Here is a 19,973-nt window from a genome sequence, read left to right as displayed (position 1 = left end):
CTTCCTGGCATTGTGATGTCATCCTGGGAAGTTTTCCTCACGCTGCTGTCCTCTGTGGCGGGCATCTTTTTACGCCTCTGAATCGTGTCCCGTCACACTTCCTTCTCTGCAGGGATCCTCCCCAGGGTCCAACGAGGGAACGGAGAACACACGCTACGAATCTCCAGGATCAAGTGATGTAGTTGTTTGTAGATAAGCGTGTGCTGTGTGTGTGTGTAGCAGTGTATGTTGATTAGCCATGCCAAGAACAAACACTTTGTATCATGCAGGGTACACTTCGTATCAGTCAGAGTAAACACACCCACACAGTGTTAAACAAGCAGTAAGTGTTTTATATCAAAATCATCCGTATCAAATGAGTGAAGTACAAATGCTGGCTATGGCTGAATGCCAAAATATCAAACCATAGTCTCATCATGTCACCTAGAGAGCCTGACAATGTAATACTAGTGGCTATAGCTACACACAGTGCAATTCCAATCTGCAATACAAATTCAAGCTCAGTAGGCAATGTAAAGTAGGTACAGCATTAACATACACTCACTCACACATCAAGTGAACCTGAGAAACCTCATATGGCAGGATCAACATTTTTGTGCTTTTTGTATTGACGAACAGATAAAACGCGTCATCACAAATCAGAGAACGATGAGCCCGTGTAAGAGTTTATCAGGGTAAGCCTTCACCCGCTTAGTACAAAACCCAGTAAGGACAGATGGATACACGGATCATGAATATTCTGTATTTTCGTACTATCACACACACGCTCACCCAAAACATATTTTCAATTCCAGCAAGGCCTTTAGATTTTCAGCATCCTTAGTTATTTGATCCAGGCATTTTCCTTCCTCCAGTCAAGGCCTCGCAGTGTCATGTTAAAGCCCTGTTTTCCTGGCTGCTGCGTTAAGGCTGGTTAGTCTTTCCGAGGTGGCTGCATGCTGCTGTAAACGAGTGGCGTGTAATGTTCAGAACAGGCGGGCCAGGGGGCTCAGGACTCCGCTGTCTGAGTCACACTATGAGAGAATCTCTGCTGAGTGCAGGGCTCTGTTAGGGAGACAGACCAAGAGCCACACGTTAGACTTAGTCTTGCCTGCGATCATGCCACAGGTGCTCTGTTAGTTAGGCCTGGTGTTGTCAGTGAAGCAGCGTGGCAGCTGATCCACAGAAATCTTGCAGCTCTGTGTTGTTAGTGTGATGTCTGGGAATGAGTTCCAGGGAAACGTCATAAGGCTCCCTTTGCATTGTCATGAGCAGAGTTACTAACTTGGCAAATATGTCCACAATATTCTATTAATGGACATACAATTGGCTATTTTTATTGTATCCTTTACTGAAACAATAATAATAAAATAGTAAAAAATAAGACATCCGTAGAAAAATGAAAAAAGCACCAATGGATCATTTCCAGTCTGTATGAAGTAACATGAACACATTTACAGGTAAAGCTCAATTAATCACGATGAGATAAAGATGACATAGAAAAAGGTCCATCCAGTGTGTTGGCCTGTTTTCCTGACATGGTTTGGTAGTGGTTCACATTGTCTGAGTGGATCTGTTTTATCTGACACCTATGTGGTTCTGACTGAAGACCAGTCAGTTTGGCAAAGTCACACGAATAACAAAAGACCGGTTATTGAACAGCCAAGGGCATGAGAAAAGCATGTGAAGAGGTTTTTCATCTGATCACCTCCTCTCAAATGTAACTCACCAGTTTCCTGTTCCTGTCTCGCTCCTCTCTCCCCCCCTGCAGGGTGTGGGCGTTCCCTTGGGCGGGGCGAGTGTAGGAGAACGGTCTCGCGGCCGGATCGGTGGTCCGGTAACGTTCTGGAGGATTCGGTTCCACCGTCTTGTAGCGTTCCGTGGGAGGCGGTTCCACCGTCTTGTAGCGTTCCGTGGGAGGCGGTTTCACCGTCTTGTAGCGTTCCGTGGGAGGCGGTTCCACCGTCTTGTAGCGTTCCGTGGGAGGCGGTTCCACCGTCTTGTAGCGTTCCGTGGGAGGCGGGTCTATGGTGCGGTAGCGTTCTGCGCTGGGATCGCCCTTGCGGTACCTCCCGTTCTCAAACTCCCGCTCCGAGTACGGAGGCAAGGAGTCCTCCTCTTCGGGTCTGTTGCTAGGCGACCGGCTATAGTAACAGTCGCTGCCCTTTCCCTTGGAACTCCCCTTGGAAGGCGTGTCGCTGTCCTCCTCCGCCCTCCCCCCGCCCCGGCCCCTCGTCTTGCGTTCTAATAGGCTGTTGAGGAAGCCGTCATCGTAGCCGTCGCCACGGTCACCTTGGCGGTGGGTCGGTCTGGAGGGCCGGTCGCTGTCCCAGGTGCCCCGCCTCTTCTGCATCAAGGGGGAGGGGCTACGGCGGTGCCAGTCGTCGTCCAGGTCGTCGTGGTAACGCCGCGGGGGGCTGCAGTCCGGGTAGGAGGGGGGGAAGCGGTCACGCCCTCTGACCTCGGGGTTGTAGCCGCGGTCGTGCGTTTCACCGCGGCGCCCGTGGGGCCCGTAGGATCGGGCAAACTCCTCCAGCTCGTCCAGGGAGCCGGTGCGCCCCCTGCTGCTCAGGGTCTTCCTCTGCAGGTGCTCGGAGCGAGGGTTCCACCTGGCACAGGGAGCAACTCAGTACCCACCCCCTGCTGTCTGCATAGCAGCATGTGAAACAGACACAGACTCTCATGCTGACAGACTACAAGCTGTACTCTCTCTCTCTCCCACTCTATATTTCTACTCATCTTACTGTCTTTCACTCTCTCTCTCTCACTCTCTTCCTCTCTCTCTTTCTGTCTTACTCTCTGTCTCTCACTCTCTCTGTCCCTTTCTCTCCGTCTCTCTCACTCTTCCTCCCTTTCTCTCTCTCTTTCTCTATGTCTTACTCTCTGTCTCTCACTCTTTCTCTGCCCTACCTCTCTCTCTCTCTCTCAACTCATCAAAAGTACCTGCTGTCCCGCTCCTCATTGGTGTGGTTGCCATGGTGCCTGCCAGGCCTGCGACACTGTAGGGGTGGAGCTGCCATGAGCAAGGACTGGTCGTCGAGGTCGGTGATGGGCGGGAGGGCGTTCATCTGGACCGTCCGATAGGTCTGCCTGAAGTCCGTCTCCCCGGCCTCATGCAGAGAGCTCAGCTCTGATAGGCTGCTTGCTGCTGGGACGACAGGTAGCTATGGAGACTGTTACTGCCTTCCAACAGGCTCCGCAGAGCTCGAAATACCAGTTTAGAATTGTTTCATAATCAACTGTCTGATCTTTCATTTAAGATAACATGTCACTCAAAACACTCATAATGGCCGTAATATCAACACCAATATCAACACCATCTGCTAAATGCAGTAGACCTCTGAGCAGGGTATATATATAGGCAGGCTATTTTCACAGCAATGAATTGCTTTAACCGATGGGCATCATCTTATGTTGCTCTTGGCACATGTTGGCTCATGTTGAAACAGGCCAACTTGAAAACATCTAAGCCACCATTAGACCTCTATTTTGGTTAGTATGTGATCAGCGTCCTTAGGGAAGCAAATCAGTGATACAATGTTTAGAATTTGAAAAGGCATTGGATACTTAACCCTCGTGCTGCCTTCGGGTCACATGACCCAAAGGTTCATAACGAACCATCGTTGTGTTTACCCAATTTTACCCAATACAAAAACAAATTAAAATAATTTTCTTTTAACCTTTGCAATGTGGGGGGTCTGAGACAGCCCAACGGTTAAAAGAAAATGCTTCACTTTGTCTTTGTATGCGGTAAATCTGTCGCAATACGACGGTGGGTCACAATGACTGATGGGTCAGAATGACCCGAAGATAACACAAGGGTTAATATAGAAAAAATATATATATATATGAATTAATGTAAAAAAATCTGATCCAAAAATTCCATGTTGAGAAATTCAAGATGCTCAAATTCGAAAAGTTAAATTCTGATCCAAAAAATTATTGCAACATCCGGGATAGGTTCCGACTGTTTACCTCTGACCTGACCTTTCTCCTCAGACCCAGGCTGTGATTGGATGACTGACCTCTCTCCTCAGACCCCAGGCTGTGATTGGATGACTGACCTCTCTCCTCAGACCCAGGCTGTGATTGGATGACTGACCTCTCTCCTCAGACCCCAGGCTGTGATTGGATGACTGACCTCTCTCCTCAGACCCAGGCTGTGATTGGATGACTGACCTCTCTCCTCAGACCCCAGGCTGTGATTGGATGACTGACCTCTCTCCTCAGACCCCAGGCTGTGATTGGATGACTGACCTCTCTCCTCAGACCCCAGGCTGTGATTGGATGACTGATCTCTCTCCTCATCCCCAGGCTGTGATTGGATGACTGATCTGCATGTATGACTGCCTGCAGCTACACCTGGATGAGAGGGCCCTGAGGAGAGGTCTTATGGCCGAACCACTGTTTTCACCTCAATTTGTTTGTCTAAAAAAAAATTTGCCTCGATTTTCACCATTTGAATTTGAGCAGCCTTTTATTTGAATTTTAAAATTCAGTTCATTTAATCCATAACATTTCTGAACCATGAATTTTTGCATTTTAAAGAGGTGAATTAAAAACCACCAAATTCGGTGGTGTTTACATTTCAATAAGTATTCAATGCCTTTTAAAATTCAAAACATTGTCACTGGTTTGCTTCCATAGGTCCTGGTTAAAATGAAGTTAATACACAGTTGATGTTTGTGTGGTTCACTAGGAGTGGGGATTAATGTGAAGGTTAACATCTAAGCTCTAACCAACAGACAAGACATTTTACATACAGTACAATCACACACGTGTAACACACACACACACACACACACACACACACAAAGATTGTTTTATGGTGCCTCCTACAGGCTTACATTGGAGAGCAGCCATCCTGTCAGAAGGGACCTGCCCCAGGTCCTTCTCTATGTAGTACAGAACCTTCGTAGAGTCTCTGCCCTGACCAGGCTGCAGACGATAGCCACTGCGCACTGAGAACACACACACACACACACAGAGGACACACACACACACACGGAGGACACACGGACACAACCAAAGGGCACACACGCACACAAGGACATGCACACACGACACATAAGACATCAGGAATAGCCAGTGTGAGAGTTGTCGACAAGAAAACCAATCCCTTGCATACTTAAACATAAACTCAAGACACATGAACTCTCATACACACAGAAATAGACACATTAAACTGAGAGTAACAGAGACACACAGGCTAGTAACCCAGGTTACTGACAGAAGATGATGGATGACATAGGATTATATTTAGTTGACACAGACAAAATGGAGTAGTGCTAGTCTTCTGTTTTCTACAAAACAACATTTCCCAGAGTACATTGTGGCATGTCCACATCCTGGCCATGTCACTTACCCCCGGCTAGGTTGTTGTCCAATGAGGGGACTGACACCATGTTGGGGTCGACCAGGGACGGGGGGGCGAGGGGTACGATGCTGGGTACCCCAGGGATGTAGTAGGGGGGGTACACGGCGATCTGGGGGGGCTGGATACTCTTGGCCATCTTCCCGGCTTCATAGACTAACAGGACGGACACATTATGGATTACAATAAAGATTCTGTAGTACTGGATGTGTGTGAATGTGTGTGTTACCCACAGTGCTGTGTGTCAGAGGGTGTGTGTGTGTGTGTGTGCGCGTTACTAACGGTGGCGTGGGCAGCAGCATGTGTCAGGGCAGCAGCAGCAGCTAACGTAGCAGCAGCAGGAGTGAGGGCAGCACTGGCACCAACAGATGCCCGCCAACAACAGGAACAGGATGCTGCCCAGGACTACAGATCCCACAAACACCCACTCTGGAGGACAAACACACAGAGGAAAACAACAAGATAAAGACTACGTATCCAAATGGCACCCACTTCAGGCAGCCCCACAACCACTTAAATGATCTCAACCCTTCCCCAACAGCCCCCCCACCTCCCTCCACACACACACACGTACACACACATACACAGACACACACACACAGATGGCTAATCCACCCTTACATCAGCAGCTGAAGCAGACATCCTGAGGGTGGGCCTAGACAGGACCAACACGTAAACATGTAAACACACAAACCACTGATGACACACTGTCCCACACAGCCTCAGAGGAGCTCATTAGACAGACAGTGGACTCCAAAGACACCAGAAATGTAAACCTCGAGGGAAGGAGGTGGAAGGGTTGTTTCCGATTGGTTACACTACTGTAGATTGCTGCTGATTGGACCCCTCTATATATAGATGTATTAAGTTGGGAAACATGCATTTAATCTGGTAGAAAAAAAAACTTGTAGGTTAGTGACAGAATTAAATGGATAAACATGCAGGGACAATTGATTAAGCACATTCAAAATCAAATTATTGGGTCTCTTAGCAACAGGTTTTTGGGGGGTGTTTTTTTGACAGTGAGAAAGGAGCAGAGAAGGGATTAAGGCCTGGCCAGAAGAAGTGAGGTCAGAGAGGGGAAATTATGTCAGGTGGGAAAGAGGAAAGGAGGTAGGCATACCTGGCATGATCTCCACATCAAAGCCAGGCAGGAGATCGTCCAGCCCACCTTTACCTGGGCTACCTGCAGAGAGAGAGAGAGACAGGGAGAGAGAGAGAGACAGAGAGCAGAGGTGAGGGCTGGGCAGACAGGCAGGAAGCAGGGGGCAAGAGGTCAAAGATGAGGATAATCAGCCAGTCAGGGGTAAGATAAAGTTACTAGCTGAGGTTGATTGGTTGGCTGATTAATCAATCAATGATCCAGGTGGAAATTTCATTAGCTTAGCATTCTCTATGGCCATAGAATCAAATTACATTTGTGACATAACCCAAACCTGAAAGAACTGGAATGAGAGAAATCTGAAGTCAGCAATAAGAGATATGAGATTGATAGTTCTTGCTAAAGCACTTGCCAGACAATCTCAATACACATAAACACCATCCAACACAGCCATAAATGGTTGAGGTTCAGGGGTTCTCGGGCCAAACTGCCTCTCTGAACCTAATTTTAGCCAAGGGGCCCGGTTGTGCTGCATTCTGGGAAGTCAGAGTACATGCACGCAAACACGCTTCGCACACACTGACTTCATGCAACACACTCACAACCCTACACATGCAACAGAAGGGTAACACATGAAGGGTAACTGAATCCAATTAAGGCCCTAGACTGAGTTGTCTGGTGCCAAAAGTCCTAGTGTGAGACATACAGTATGCTACTGTGGAGAGCTTTCAGACAGTCCCAAAGTTGAGGAGGGGGAGAGGGGGCAGAGAGTGTGGGAAAGAGGGAGAGAGGGAAAGAGGGAAGGAGGAAAGAGGGAAAGATTAAAGAAGGAAAGAGGAAAAGAGGGAAGAGGAAAGAGGGAAATATTAAAGAAGGAAAGAGGAAAGAGGGAAAGAGGAAAAGGGAGAAGGAGAGAAAGGATAATTAGGACAGATACCGAACTAGAGAATTCTGGCACGGCCATTTGCCATCATCATAGAAAGCGGGTCAGGCCAAATACTATTGCCATGGTAACAATGGCTGCTTTGTTTGTATGAGCAGCAATAGGGACAGGGCGAAAGAGAGAGTGAGATAGTAGGAATAGTCAAAAGAGAGAAATGAGTACAGTCCAAACACAACACGAGAAAGAGATGAACAGATTTCAGTGATTCATCATGTCCTAATAGGCAACTTGAACTTGTGTACAGGGTGATGCCAACTATATGAGTATACTGTATATCTATAAAGATATATGATATATGTAAATATATGTATATGTGAGTGTACAGTATGTGAGTATCAGTGATGGGTCTCTCTGGCCTTATGCCGTCTGAGCCGGCTGTCTGGACTGTGTGAACAGACAGACCTGCTCTCCCACAGCTAGCCTGTCTCCAGGCTGCCGTGGTGACTAGGCAGTTGCCATGGAGAAGGGAGACGTAGAACGGCATTTTCTTCTGATAAAAGCACTGACACACACACAGCAGAATGTGCACTATGTCTCACTTACTCACTCACTCACACACACACACACACTCACACACACACACACACGCACACAACAGAATGTGCACTGTCTCACTCACTCACTCACTCACTTACTCACACACTCACATACTCACACACTCTCTCTCTCACACACACACACACACACACACACTCACCCTGCACCACTCAGTCATCTAAATACCATGAAGCTAAGTAACCTGAGAGAGCGAGGAGGTAGGCCTTCCTGAGAGAAGGAAAAGAACAGGAGGAGGAGGGATGGAGGGAGGAAGGAAGGGTGTACAATGATGGGGAGAGAAAAAGAGAAAGAAAAATTAGAGTCTGAAGAGGCAGCAGTCGTGTGAGGGTGAGGGCAAGGAGGGAAAAGTGTGAGAACGTAAAAGGAAAATGTGAAGGTGAGAGGAGGAGGGGTGGAGGGCTGTGTGGAGATGGAGAGAAGGGAGGGTGGAGAGAGAGAATGGACAGACGGGGAGAGCTCAGAAATATTATTAAAATGTTCATCATCATTAGTTTACGAGACTTGCAATTCAATCCCCAGCCCTTATTAGTCACATGAGGACAGATTGAGAGGAGAGAGAGAGCAGAGAGAGGAATGAGAGAGAGAGAGAGAGAGAGAGAGCAGAGAGAGAGAGCAGAGAGAGAGAGAGAGAGAGAGAGAGAGAGAGAGAGAGAGAGAGAGAGAGAGAGAGAGAGAGAGAGAGAGAGAGAGAGAGAGAGAGAGAGAGAGAGCAGAGAGAGAGAGCAGAGAGAGGAGAGAGCAGAGAGGGGAAATAGATTGAAGACTGAAGAAGTCATATTTGCTGAGTGGCTCTAGATGCCAACCAAACCATATGTGCATGTCTCCTCTTCTGTACCCTGCCTCTGCCTCTCTCCCTGACTCTCTCCCCTGCCTCTGCTGAGCTGCTTTCAGTCAGTTTACAGAATGACATTGAATTACTGAAAGATATAAGCCCTCAGGATTACAGAACCACAGTTACAAGACACACACTAAGGAGTAAATGGCCGACAATGATTGTGCGCTTGCTGAGGTGTGCGTTCACAAGCGCAGTAACTAGGTAACACTAGTGAACACTGAAGAGTGTGAACACTCTTCACACCTCAGAATCAGTTCAGTTCAGAATCACCTGTTCTCCTTTCCCTCTCTCTCCTCCTTTGTCAGTTTCCACCACATCTCTCTCCCCTCTTCTGTCACAGCTTTCTCCCTCTTTCACTCTCCACTCTTCTCTCCCACCCTCCTCCTTTCCTTCTGACCGAGTTTAATCAGGAGTGGCTGTTCGGAGTTGTAGTCCATTGTATTATATGGACTACAATAACATCTATCAGAGGTTGTGAACTCCTATGAAGTTTATGTACACGAATCCTGAGGTTATGTACGCTGGCTAGGGGCTAAGCTTAGCCCAACAATGGGCCCCCTCACAGGGGATCAGAGTTAGGGAACCGAGGCAGAAGCTTGTCTGCATCTCCATGGCAGCACTTGTAAGGACACTCTGGTATGCAGAGAGCCTTTAAAAGGGGGCATGTTCCAAAACATTGAAACAAAAACAATCTCAACAGACACAAACAAACCTCCAAATATACACACACACAATCAAACAAGTAGCTCGGTGGCTCTGATTCTCACCCACACCCACACACACGTACGTAAACGCGTAAAAAACACGTCACAAACACACAGGTTACCAGGAGATTACTGGAGTGGCAACTGACCAGTTCAGTTTGTAGTGGGTTGGGTAACTAGACAGGTGAGACAGGGTTTGCCAACCACTCACCTAACACCAGTAACTCTACATGAGCCTCGTTCTTCCCCTCCAGGTCGTCAGCGATGACCACGTGACAGGAGTACACGCCGCTGTCCCCCCACTGCAACTCGCCGATACGCAGGTCAGCCTCTGGAACAGGAAACCCAAGACAAGGGTCACGGTTCAGAGGCGAAAGGTCAAAGGTTAGGTCGCCCACTGATGTCATCCCTACCCGCGTACATCTTTGCATTTAACAATGGCTCATAGCAGACTGAGGGTGTTGGGTGATTAGGACACAGAGAGGGAGGGTGGTGTGTTGACCGTGGGGAAAGAACGGGCTGGGTGCTGGGATAAGGGGTGCTGGGACTTGATAAGGGGTGTGTTGACTGTGAGCCTTGAGTCCATTGGGAGTGAATGGCATAAGTATTGTGAATGGTGCAAGATTGTTGATACTAGTGTGCGTGCATAGGTTGGGCCCACTCTATTGTGAAGAGACGAGGAAAAAGAGGACTATTTAAAGGACAGGAAAACAGCGGCCCAATCTGCTCTGTTTCCTGCTAGCAGGGAGATGAATCACTCAGTCTCTCGTTCCTTTTCTCGCTCTCTTTTTCTCTAGTCCCCCCCCACACTGGGCATGATACTGTAGAACTCTCTCTCTCTCTCTCCCTCCCTCCCTCTCTCTCTCTCTCTCTCTCTCTCTCTCTCTCTCTCTCTCTCTCTCTCTCTCTCTCTCTCTCTCTCTCTCTCTCCCCCCCTCTCTCTCTCTCTCTCTCTCTCTCTCTCTCTATCTCTCCCCCCTCTCTCTCTCTCCCTCTCTCTCTCTCTCTCTCTCTCTCTCTATCTCTCTATCTCTCTCTCTATCTCTCCCCCCCCTCTCTCTCTCCCTCTCTCTCTCCCTCTCTCTCTCTCTCTCTCTCTCTCTCTCTCTCTCTCTCTCTCTCTCTCTCTCTCCCCCCCCCTCTCTCTCCCCCCCTCTCTCTCTCCCCCCCTCTCTCTCTCCCTCTCTCTCTCCCTCTCTCTCTTGGCCTAACGTTCAGCAACAATCTTAACGGTCTCAAATCCCATTAAATTTAGTCATTTAGCAAACGCTCCTATCCAGAGCGACTTACAATAAGTACAGGGACATTCCCCCGAGGCAAGTAGGGTGAAGTGCCTTGCCCAAGGACACAAACATAATTTTGCACGGCCGGGAATCGAACCAGCAACCTTCTGATTACTAGCCCAATTCCCTAACCACTCAGCCAACCATATCAGACTAAAACACAACAGTGAGAGTGGCATCGTACTGTTGATGATGGCGATGTCTCTGCCCTTGTAGTACTCGGCTAGGGTCATGGAGGCTCCCTGGCCGGAGGCCACGATCCTGACGGTGCGGCCGCTGTCGGAGCACTCCAGGTGGGACACGAGGCCCAGGTCAGAGCCCTGGACCCCCAGGCTCTCTGGCAAGGTGAAGGCGTCCTTGGTGCGGTCGCGGCAGTAGGACTTGTACCACCACTGGACCACGGGGGTCTGGGTGGAGGGGGTCTGGAACTGGCACTGGAGGACCACCGACTGGAAGAGCATGGCGTAGCGCTTGTCCTCGCGGACGGTCACCTGCACCCCCTGACACACGCACACTGGCACACACACACACGTAGGAACACACACACACATGTAGGAACACACACACATGTAGGAACACACACACACAAAAACACACATGTTCATATTCAGGCTCCACATCTCTGAAAAAACAGAGAGACATGTAAATTGGGGCGATTAGTTTGGACAGTTGAACTCACTCAATTATTAGGCAGGTCACTCATTCACTACAGTGTCACATCCAGCTAGACATGCCCTTCCATACAGTCACTGAAAGAACAGGCTTTGTTTGTTTGCTTTTCAACCCCCTGTCCCCCCTATCAGCATCACATCAGATAGAAAGGAAGGAAGGAGAGATAGAAAGAGTGATTGAAAATACGCAAGACTGAGAATAATAGAGAAAGAATAGGAGAAAAAGTATATGAGTAAGAAAAAAGGAGAGAGAGACATAGAAGAAGACATACAGTAGTAGAGAGAGAGAGAGAGAGAGAGAGAGAGAGAGAGAATAAGACAAAAAGGTAGCAGCTTAAGACAGTGAATCACCAACGCCTAAAAACAGCTGGATCCCCAACTAGTGTTTATGTGTGTATGTGTTCATCATGACTCAGGGGTGGGAGATTAGCGGGCTCCCAGGGTGACTTGCACAATATAAAACAGGGGACTTGAGAAAGACATAGGGGCAGGGATGGGGGGGGGCTCCTCTCTCTCTGTACCGGGGTCACAGAGGTCAAATTCCACGGTGTGTGGGGGCTGGGTGGGATGGGCTATGAAGAGAGAGAGAAAGAGGTGGGGAGTTTTCATCAGAGAGAGAGAGAGGTAAGGGGTAGAGGCCTGTACAGTCTCTTTCCTCTTTCCTCTGTCTCCCTTCTCCCCTGCCTCTTTTCTCTCTCTTCCCCCTCTCTCTGCCTCCAGTCATCCCAGCTCTCTCCTGTCTCTCTCTACAGTGGAGCCTCTCTCCTCTGTCTACACTCTTTTCTCCCTGGTCTCTCCAGCTCCCAGTCTTTCTCAATCCTCCCGGCTCTCTCCTGCCTCTCTTCCTCAGGCCTGTTAAGTCTGACTCTGGGTGGGGCAGCAGGAACTCTCTAAACAGTTACCAGCAGACAGGAAATCAAAACAAAGCCCGGCCCACCAGCCCTCTCCTCAGGAGCGGCTGGACAAACACACACGCTTATAGAATGTATATCTAAGACTTCTAAAATGGCTGCCTATCCTGGTATATTTTCTTTATCTTATACCTTTTTGTGATAACTCGATATCTGTTACAGCTATTCGAGTTGTCTTCAGAGCGCTCACGGGGGTACAAGTTACAGTGGTATCTACCAAAGTAAACATTCCACCCTCTCCTTCTTTATCGCAGTTCTGAAAGTCTGCGAGTCTTCCTTCTCAAGAGGGGGGAAACTGAATGCATTGTACTGGAAAGAGGTCACACTAACTTGGAAGATTGTTTTGGTTGTAAAGGTCAGATGAATGTGTGTGCGAGTGGTAGAGAGACGGAGGAGGGGAGAGATAGTCGAGGAGGGAGGAGGAGGAGGAGGGGGGGGGAGTCTCTGTGTCGAATCTGTCCATACATTCCTCCCACGGTAGCCCTGGTCGTCCCTTTGTCTTCATCTTCATGGCTCGGCCCATTTTTAAGCTTCAGCCTAAATCCCCCCCGACACCCGTCCCATGTGAAGAACAGAGAGGGGGGGGGGGGGGGGAGAGTCCCTCAACCAATGAGTTTTACTCGTCGAGTCCAGCTGGGTGTGAACAGCCAATTAGCTGGGAGAGATTTGAACGGGACCGTTGCCGGAGTCTTAAGGTGAGAGGAACAGAGTGGATGTACAGACTGGGACAGCCATAGCAACATGGGACTTTCCTCAGAAAGAGCCCAGGCAGATGCAGTTGTCTGGTCATAGGCCCTTAACGGCAGGTGCCTCTGATATACCAGCATATATATAGCCTATATATATCACAAGAACAGTACATCTTGTGGCCTGTCCATAGTTACAAGCACCAGATCACACTAAATACATTCCACTGTATGCTCAATCATCTCAAACACAGACTCTAGTAACAGACAATAAAGTCACTAAGATAATTCACCTCAAACTCCGGTTTGAGTCAACAGTTACATTTTAACCAGAAATGTCTTCACATTGGCCCCGGCGCTTCCCGTTTCCTGACAGCCATCATTCCCTTCCTCTCTGAAGTGACACATTTCCCTGGTCACGGGTCCTCACACAGACCACTATACTAAGAAAATTCAAACTCTTTAAACAGTGTAATACGATTTGAATTATATTATATAACAGGTATATCCTAATACTGACGCATATGTTACTGATTAGTTAGTAGGCTGTCATCTCACTTCTAACATCTTGCATTTACATACAGGCGACTTGTTCTTACAATGGAGCAAGCGCAACAAACGCCTTGGGCAATAACGGTACTATTACAATACCTTGGCCAACCACAGCACTCTACTGGGAAAAAAACATAGGAGAAAATGAACTATAAATATGGGAACTTCAGATTGGCTAACTTCCCACACAAGCATTTACAGACAGTTTGGATAAAGAGGCATGTAGCGAGTGTAATGAAGCCCAGCGCAAAGAGCTTCACAACAGACAGAATGATCAACCTGTTGCACGACCACAGCTTTCCAAGACAAATCAACAAATTGAGAACAGAACTCACCAACTATGAGAAAGAGAATCCGCCGATCTATGTCCATTTTCAATTTCAAAAAGCAGTTTTTACTTAGGTTAGCGGTAATTAATCCACATGATTACGCTTTTCCCGTTGCTCTACTCATTCTTTGGTCGGCTGCGCTCGAGAATAAACGGGATAGAGGGGAAGTGTCAATCCGAGACTGACGGGAGCGTACCATCTCGATGGTGGGTGGGAGAAGAACACAATCTAAATATTAAATGTTTCAAAAATAAAATTATCCTTCTGTTTTGATTGGCATTTCAAAGTGGTATTGTCATTATTTACACGTTTGTAAAAGTGGTAAATAAAGTTTTAACCCCTCTTTTTTAGGGGGTAAATTTCTAATACTGTTCATTTATGTTTCACCTATGCAATGAAGTAGAATGTCCTTGTGTGCAGTGGGTGAACAATTAGATTATTAATACATTTAGGTCAGACCAGGGTTTAAGGAATTTTTCAGAGCACAGACAAAATAGAACAACTAAGTAGCCTTAGTCACTTGCAGGCACCATTTTGATTAGCCTATTTACATTTTACAATGGTATAGGCAATATTTATTCAAAACAAGTGCATTTTACAAACAAATTACTAATGTTATTGATCATTCACAGAGTATGCCAATAGGCTAATCATTATAAATCACAGAAAAAAAGTTAATTGATGTAGATGTGCTAATAATCTTGTGTATCAATAATCTTATTGAAATTTAAGAAGGACCACAAAACCAAAAATTATAATCTCCCTAAAATTATCGCATGACTCCACATAGATGGATAATATTTCAAGTCTGAACCTTATAAAATAGAACCTTGTCGGTAGGCCTAAACACACTTGACAGGTCTACCATTGTGGACAATAAACTGATTTAAACGTAGTTCTCTAAAATTGCTCAAACATAGACTATGTACATTGCAGACCTTTTTGATGCTTGAATGGAAAAAAAGGTGTTGACTTGAATCCAGCCAATAAACAATCTAGTTCTTAAGTAAGAATATAAATGTTGCAGTATCAGCAATAGGCCTAATGGCACATCATGTAGACTGGGTCCAGGGGCGTCGTCAGACCCTTTTTACTGGGGCACGTGCCCCAGTATAAATCTGCTGTGCCCCAGTGAAATCTAAAGTTTGAGTTTTAACAATTTACTTTATTATAGTCAGTGCATTCATTTAGATTGATAGTCCCGGGAAATTTCGAACGCAGTATCCCAATCGACGCCTGTAAAATCAAAACAGTTAAACTGAAAACACAAACTGATGCCCGCAGAATTCCACGTCAGCGTGCTCTTCTGAGCTTGCCAAATAGCCACTGCAGCACGCACACAGAAGTCCAGGTGTCGGACTCTGCACACAAGTCAGAATTGAGGTAGGCTAAGAAAACATTACAAAACTAAAGAAAGTTTCTACATGATGGGCCTACCGATCATCTTATTTTGACTACAACATAAAAACAATAAAGCCTAACATGAAGCTCAAAACTGTATTTGCGCTCAAATGAATGTGAAAAAAACTAACTCGCATTAACTATTGATGTCCCTGCCAAAGCTGATATCAAACTTGCGTCCCTGAACTGTTGTATAGTGGGTTAAGCAAAGGGAGTTTCTATAGCCTAGTAGTGCCTTGTGCAGCAAGCTTGGAAGAAAACAAGGGATATGAATAGGGGCCTGTTCCCCAGTAGGGATTTATGTCTAACAACAACCCTGACTAGGTCTATCTGTTGCATAGGCCATCACACAGCACGGGGATCGCCAAGACGATCACGGCTGCCGCCGTAGCGACGACCAGCGTCGTCTAAGCGATCGCGGCTGCCACCATGACCACGACTCTCACTGTAGCGATCACTTTGGTCATCAAGGCGATCACGGCTACCACCATATCGGCGACCGTTGTCAAGGTGATCACGGCTGCCACTGCGACCACGGCTCTCACTGTAACGATCACTTTGGTCGTCGAGGCGATCACGGCTACCATTCCGACGATTGTCGTCCAGACGATCACGACTTCCGCTGTACCCACGGCTCTCACTGTAGCGATCACTTTGGTCAAGGCGATCCCGGCTGCCACCTTTGCGGTCGTCTAGGCGATCGCGGCTACCGCCGTGACGCTCGCGTTGATCGTCTAGGCGATCGCGACTGCCGCCATAGAGATCACGACGGTGCTCATCTTTACGCCCAACATTACTACCATGCTCATCATCCTCATCAGCCTCATCAATTAATTTAATTCTGGTGGCGTTAGTCTGCAGGCTGAGGTCCACGTCTCTCTCCCCTCTCTCCTCGACATAACGGCCGACATGCTCCACGTTCGGCTTGACCTCATCTGGCAGGCCGTCCTGGTACTGCCCAACTGCCATGGTGGGCTGGTCATGTAACGCCACAGCCTCAGGGGCCCTGAGAACGAGGAAGCACCGTGATGCACTGATGGCAGACACATTATGATGAACACACACAGGCGACACAAAGCAAAGGAAGGATATTTGGAAGGTTTGATACTCTTTCAGGCCACACCGTCAACACCGTCATCACCAATCATGCAGCAGCTGAATCAGACTGAAGGTGCCACACTTGGTCCGCTGACCTCTATTCCACCACACACACACACAGACACACACACAGACACACAGGAATGAGTGAAAAGGTCCTAAAGTCTCACTTTTCAACATTCTCCTTCTGTTTGTTCTTCCTCTTGTAGATGCAGTAGAAGACCAGGCCCAGCACCAGGACCCCAGCCAGGACGCCCCCAACGATGCCCGCTGTGGAGCCGATATTCATAGACGCTACAGAGGACAAGGAAAAAGAGGAAGGAACCGTGTGAGTGGAGGAGGAAAACAAAAAAACAACACCAATATGTCGCCGCAGAAAATGTACGAGTCCTGCCAAACATGGCCCCTTTCTCCTCCCACGTCTTAAAGAGGTTCTGACTGGTGGAGTACTCACGAGGCAGGACGGTTAAAGTGAAGTTGGAGCTGGCCGCCCGGATCTTATTGGTCGCCGTGCAGATGTAGAATCCAGAGGTGTCCATTGAGATATTGAAGAGAGACAGAACTCCATTCTCTGGAACAGACCAATCAGGTTTAGCTGCATGCTTCCTATCCAATAATACAGAATATCTGACACCACCAACACAAATCAGACATTGCATGGAATCATAAATGTAGTAAACTAGTTAAACTTTTTGTTCAGACTAAAACCCAGACAGACTGACCCTCCCTCCTTCCCTCTCACACACACACACACACACACACACACACACATACTCTCCGTTGTCCTTGGAGGGAATAGTCTGTCGATGTTCTTGACATCGTAGGTCTTCCAGGTGTACACAGGAGAGGGCGAGCCCTCCTCTGAGACGCAGGTCAGACTGATGTTATTCCAGTACTCTGCTGTGCCTTGCATCTTGACGATGGGCACAGAGGGAGCCACTGGAGGGAGGGGGGAGGGAGGGAGGGGGGAGGGGTGGCACACAGCACAAGTCAGACACCAGTGGATACTGGGAGCCCAGTTGTCCCTGCTTGACATACAACCCTCACAGTACTCTCCTCTCAAAAGACCAAAACTAATCAGAAAATATATAGTTTAATTTGTCTATACTGCACATTGAAAACAGAGGCAGCAGACATCTTCTCAGAGAATAAACATTCAACATTTGTCCAGTAAGGGGCAGTAAAGACAAGATAACTCATTGTACCGTTCCACGGTGGAGGAGATAAGTTAAGGACAGATTCAAGACATACGATAATGAAAATAAGAAGAAAAAATGGCAAATAATATACACACTTTCCAGCCTAGCCCTATGATGACTGGCTGTGTGCTGTACCCGGTGTCACTTCCATAAGTAAGTAAGTAAGACTTTATTTATATAGCACATTTCATACACGAATTGTAGCTCAAGGTGCTTTACATAAAATCAATAAAAACAATAATACAAGTGTAACCATAGCGCCACATTCCAATGTGTTCATTTGACAGTATTTCATGGTTGTGTCTTTTGTTTGCTAATCTTGGATCTGTGTTGTGTGCTTTGCCTACACCTTTAAAATCCCGTAGCTACGTATGTGATTGATAGACTGATTATTGATTGATCTTAATCTCCTCACCCAGGACAAGCACAGAGGTGATGGCAGCCAGCTTCCCTTCATCATCCCTGGGGATCTGGACCCTGCACTGAAACTCTCTGTTGTCCTGCAGGGTCACCCTGTTGAGAGTCAGGGCGCTCTCCTTCTTGGCCAAATCCACGGTAACGGTCGCCCTACCCTCATAAGAGGGACTTACGTCCAGTGCAGTATTTGAGTAGAAAGTTGCGACAGTGACCTGTAAAAATACTCAAATGTGTACATGTGCCAACTCTCAACTAACCTTCCAGCAGAAGGAAACAAGAACTGCAACAAGACATGGCAGGCATGACATGTATAAAATCTATTTTTCTAGTCCAAAAGACATAGCATTATAAAGAAGTAGCTATTTAAGCTTGTGTTTACATCGTTCAAGAGCACAGAGGCATTAGACAATTAGCCATTGATCTGATTGTGACAAAGTCTGGCTGTTTTCCCCGTTGCAGTGTAGTACTGTCACTATCAATCATCAAGTTGTTCAATCATCAAGTCAATCATCATCGCAATACACATCCAAATCATAATTGTCAACACAAGATCAGATCTAGGAAATGATTGTGCCTGACCTTAGGGTCAGCAGGGTTGTCGGCCTCTGCAGTCCATGTTATGATGACCAGCTGTGTGCTGTCCAGTGGACTGGCAGGCTGGAATGTGCATGTGAGGGTGACATCATCGCCCCTGGCGACCTCATACTCGGCCTTAGGGAATGAAACCTGAAGGCCAGAGGTACTGGACAACACTGAAACAGAGGGAGGTTCCATAGGGATGGGTAAGTATGTCAGTTAATCGTTAATGTTGAAGTACTACAGTAAGCACATATTGTGTCACAGAAAGTAAGCAAGGGCTCGCTTATGTTTTATTTAAGCACCAATTGTCATTGTAAATTGACATTTAAGTATTCCACCAGTCTCTTTGATATTATATTGTTGATTTATATTCATATCCACTGGTATTACTGGAAGACATGATGTATACTGTAGAATTGTACAATTCTCTGACAGTACATATTGTAGGCTACATGCATTTAATTTCAAAGATTAGTAAAAGTAGTTTTAAACTAGGCCTACACAAACATATTTGAACAAACAAATACCTGTCTTTCACTGTCAACTCTCTCAACTCAACGGGCATCCAATTAACTAACATGCAACCGAGCATTGGAAGCCAACTGGAGTTTTTGGGGAAAATAATATACATATATATATATTTTTTAAAAATTTTATTCTAACTGTTATTTATACAGGTTTTTCTTATTTATATTTTGTTCTTAAAAGAGATAAATCTATTTTTCAAGAGACCTGATCACCCTCACCACTCCAGAAGGGTGTAGGCTACAACATGTCAGACAATGTCAAATCTGACATTAAAAGGAAATTGAACAAGACAAGAGATAGGCCTACACATTTACACACAAAAGAAAAACGATTATTTCAGTACAGAACTATTATCACGCTATCAAGGTTTTATTTCCTTGTTCAAGGAAAAAAGGGTAGGGCAGTAGGTTAACTGTTAATGTTTAGCCAGGCTATTGAAACTAGTCCATCAATGTCTACAACATATGGATTGACAATCACAGCTGCAATAGCCTACAGTCAGTCTATCCACATCTTATACCTGCCAGTGACTTCAAGACTACCATAAAGGCACCGTTTTGTTTACTTAACATTTTGAACATAACAATTTTGTATAAACTCACCTGTCAGTATAAAAAATATTCTGACAGTTAACTTCCCTTTCTTCATTGTTCACCAAAAATGTTTATAGCTGCTCTTAGTCGAATCTTCAAGCGTGATGCTGAAAGCGCACCTGACCAGGTAGCTTACTACACACTGCCACACCTTCGAAAAAACGAAACGGCCAGGTGTACTCACCAGGTGATAAGGGAAAGCCAATGGACCAAAGGCCATCACATTGGCCA

General features: G+C 46.7%; 2 protein-coding genes across 5 annotated transcripts; both read right to left on the bottom strand.

Moving 5' to 3' along the window:
* Window positions 1-311: 311 nt before the first annotated feature.
* On the bottom strand, window positions 312-14,094 carry ildr2 (immunoglobulin-like domain containing receptor 2). 4 transcript variants are annotated; one of them, XM_062456622.1, is made up of 10 exons: window positions 13,934-14,094; window positions 10,963-11,292; window positions 9,707-9,826; window positions 6,477-6,539; window positions 5,636-5,782; window positions 5,345-5,509; window positions 4,827-4,940; window positions 2,923-3,124; window positions 1,709-2,588; window positions 312-1,582 (listed from the first exon to the last, which is right to left on the bottom strand). In XM_062456622.1, exons 1-10 carry the CDS (start codon window positions 13,968-13,970, stop codon window positions 1,451-1,453), a joined length of 2,190 nt encoding a protein of 729 aa, XP_062312606.1. In that variant the 5' UTR covers window positions 13,971-14,094; the 3' UTR covers window positions 312-1,450. The 4 variants fall into 4 exon arrangements, with proteins under 4 accessions (XP_062312606.1, XP_062312608.1, XP_062312607.1 ...); XM_062456624.1 differs by having other exon boundaries at window positions 312-1,044; XM_062456623.1 differs by lacking the exon at window positions 6,477-6,539.
* Window positions 14,095-14,369: 275 nt separating this feature from the next.
* gpa33b (glycoprotein A33 (transmembrane), paralog b) lies at window positions 14,370-19,897 on the bottom strand. The gene is made up of 7 exons (XM_062456216.1): window positions 19,752-19,897; window positions 18,622-18,794; window positions 18,041-18,254; window positions 17,201-17,365; window positions 16,881-16,997; window positions 16,597-16,720; window positions 14,370-16,334 (listed from the first exon to the last, which is right to left on the bottom strand). Exons 1-7 carry the CDS (start codon window positions 19,795-19,797, stop codon window positions 15,674-15,676), a joined length of 1,500 nt encoding a protein of 499 aa, XP_062312200.1. The 5' UTR covers window positions 19,798-19,897; the 3' UTR covers window positions 14,370-15,673.
* Window positions 19,898-19,973: the final 76 nt, after the last annotated feature.

This window comes from Osmerus eperlanus, chromosome 3 (assembly GCF_963692335.1).
Source record: "Osmerus eperlanus chromosome 3, fOsmEpe2.1, whole genome shotgun sequence".
NCBI classification, from domain to species: domain Eukaryota; kingdom Metazoa; phylum Chordata; class Actinopteri; order Osmeriformes; family Osmeridae; genus Osmerus; species Osmerus eperlanus.
The sequence above is the reverse complement of the archived record's forward strand: the minus strand, read 5'-3'. Positions and strand labels throughout refer to the sequence as shown.

Excerpts from the sequence above, each read along its gene's own strand:
- ildr2 (XM_062456622.1), bottom strand. The coding sequence starts at position 13,970 with ATGGACATAGATCGGCGGATTCTCTTTCTCATAGTTG. Across the intron at positions 11,293-13,933 it reads GATTCTCTTTCTCATAGTTG|TGTGCGTGTGTCAGGGGGTG; the intron begins GTGAGTTCTGTT and ends TGTGTGTGCCAG. Across the intron at positions 5,783-6,476 it reads TGATGTGGAGATCATGCCAG|AGTGGGTGTTTGTGGGATCT; the intron begins GTATGCCTACCT and ends TTTGTCCTCCAG.
- gpa33b (XM_062456216.1), bottom strand. The coding sequence starts at position 19,797 with ATGAAGAAAGGGAAGTTAACTGTCAGAATATTTTTTATACTGACAG. Across the intron at positions 16,998-17,200 it reads CCCTCCAAGGACAACGGAGA|AGAATGGAGTTCTGTCTCTC; the intron begins GTATGTGTGTGT and ends GGTCTGTTCCAG. Across the intron at positions 16,721-16,880 it reads CACTTTAACCGTCCTGCCTC|CGTCTATGAATATCGGCTCC; the intron begins GTGAGTACTCCA and ends TGTCCTCTGTAG.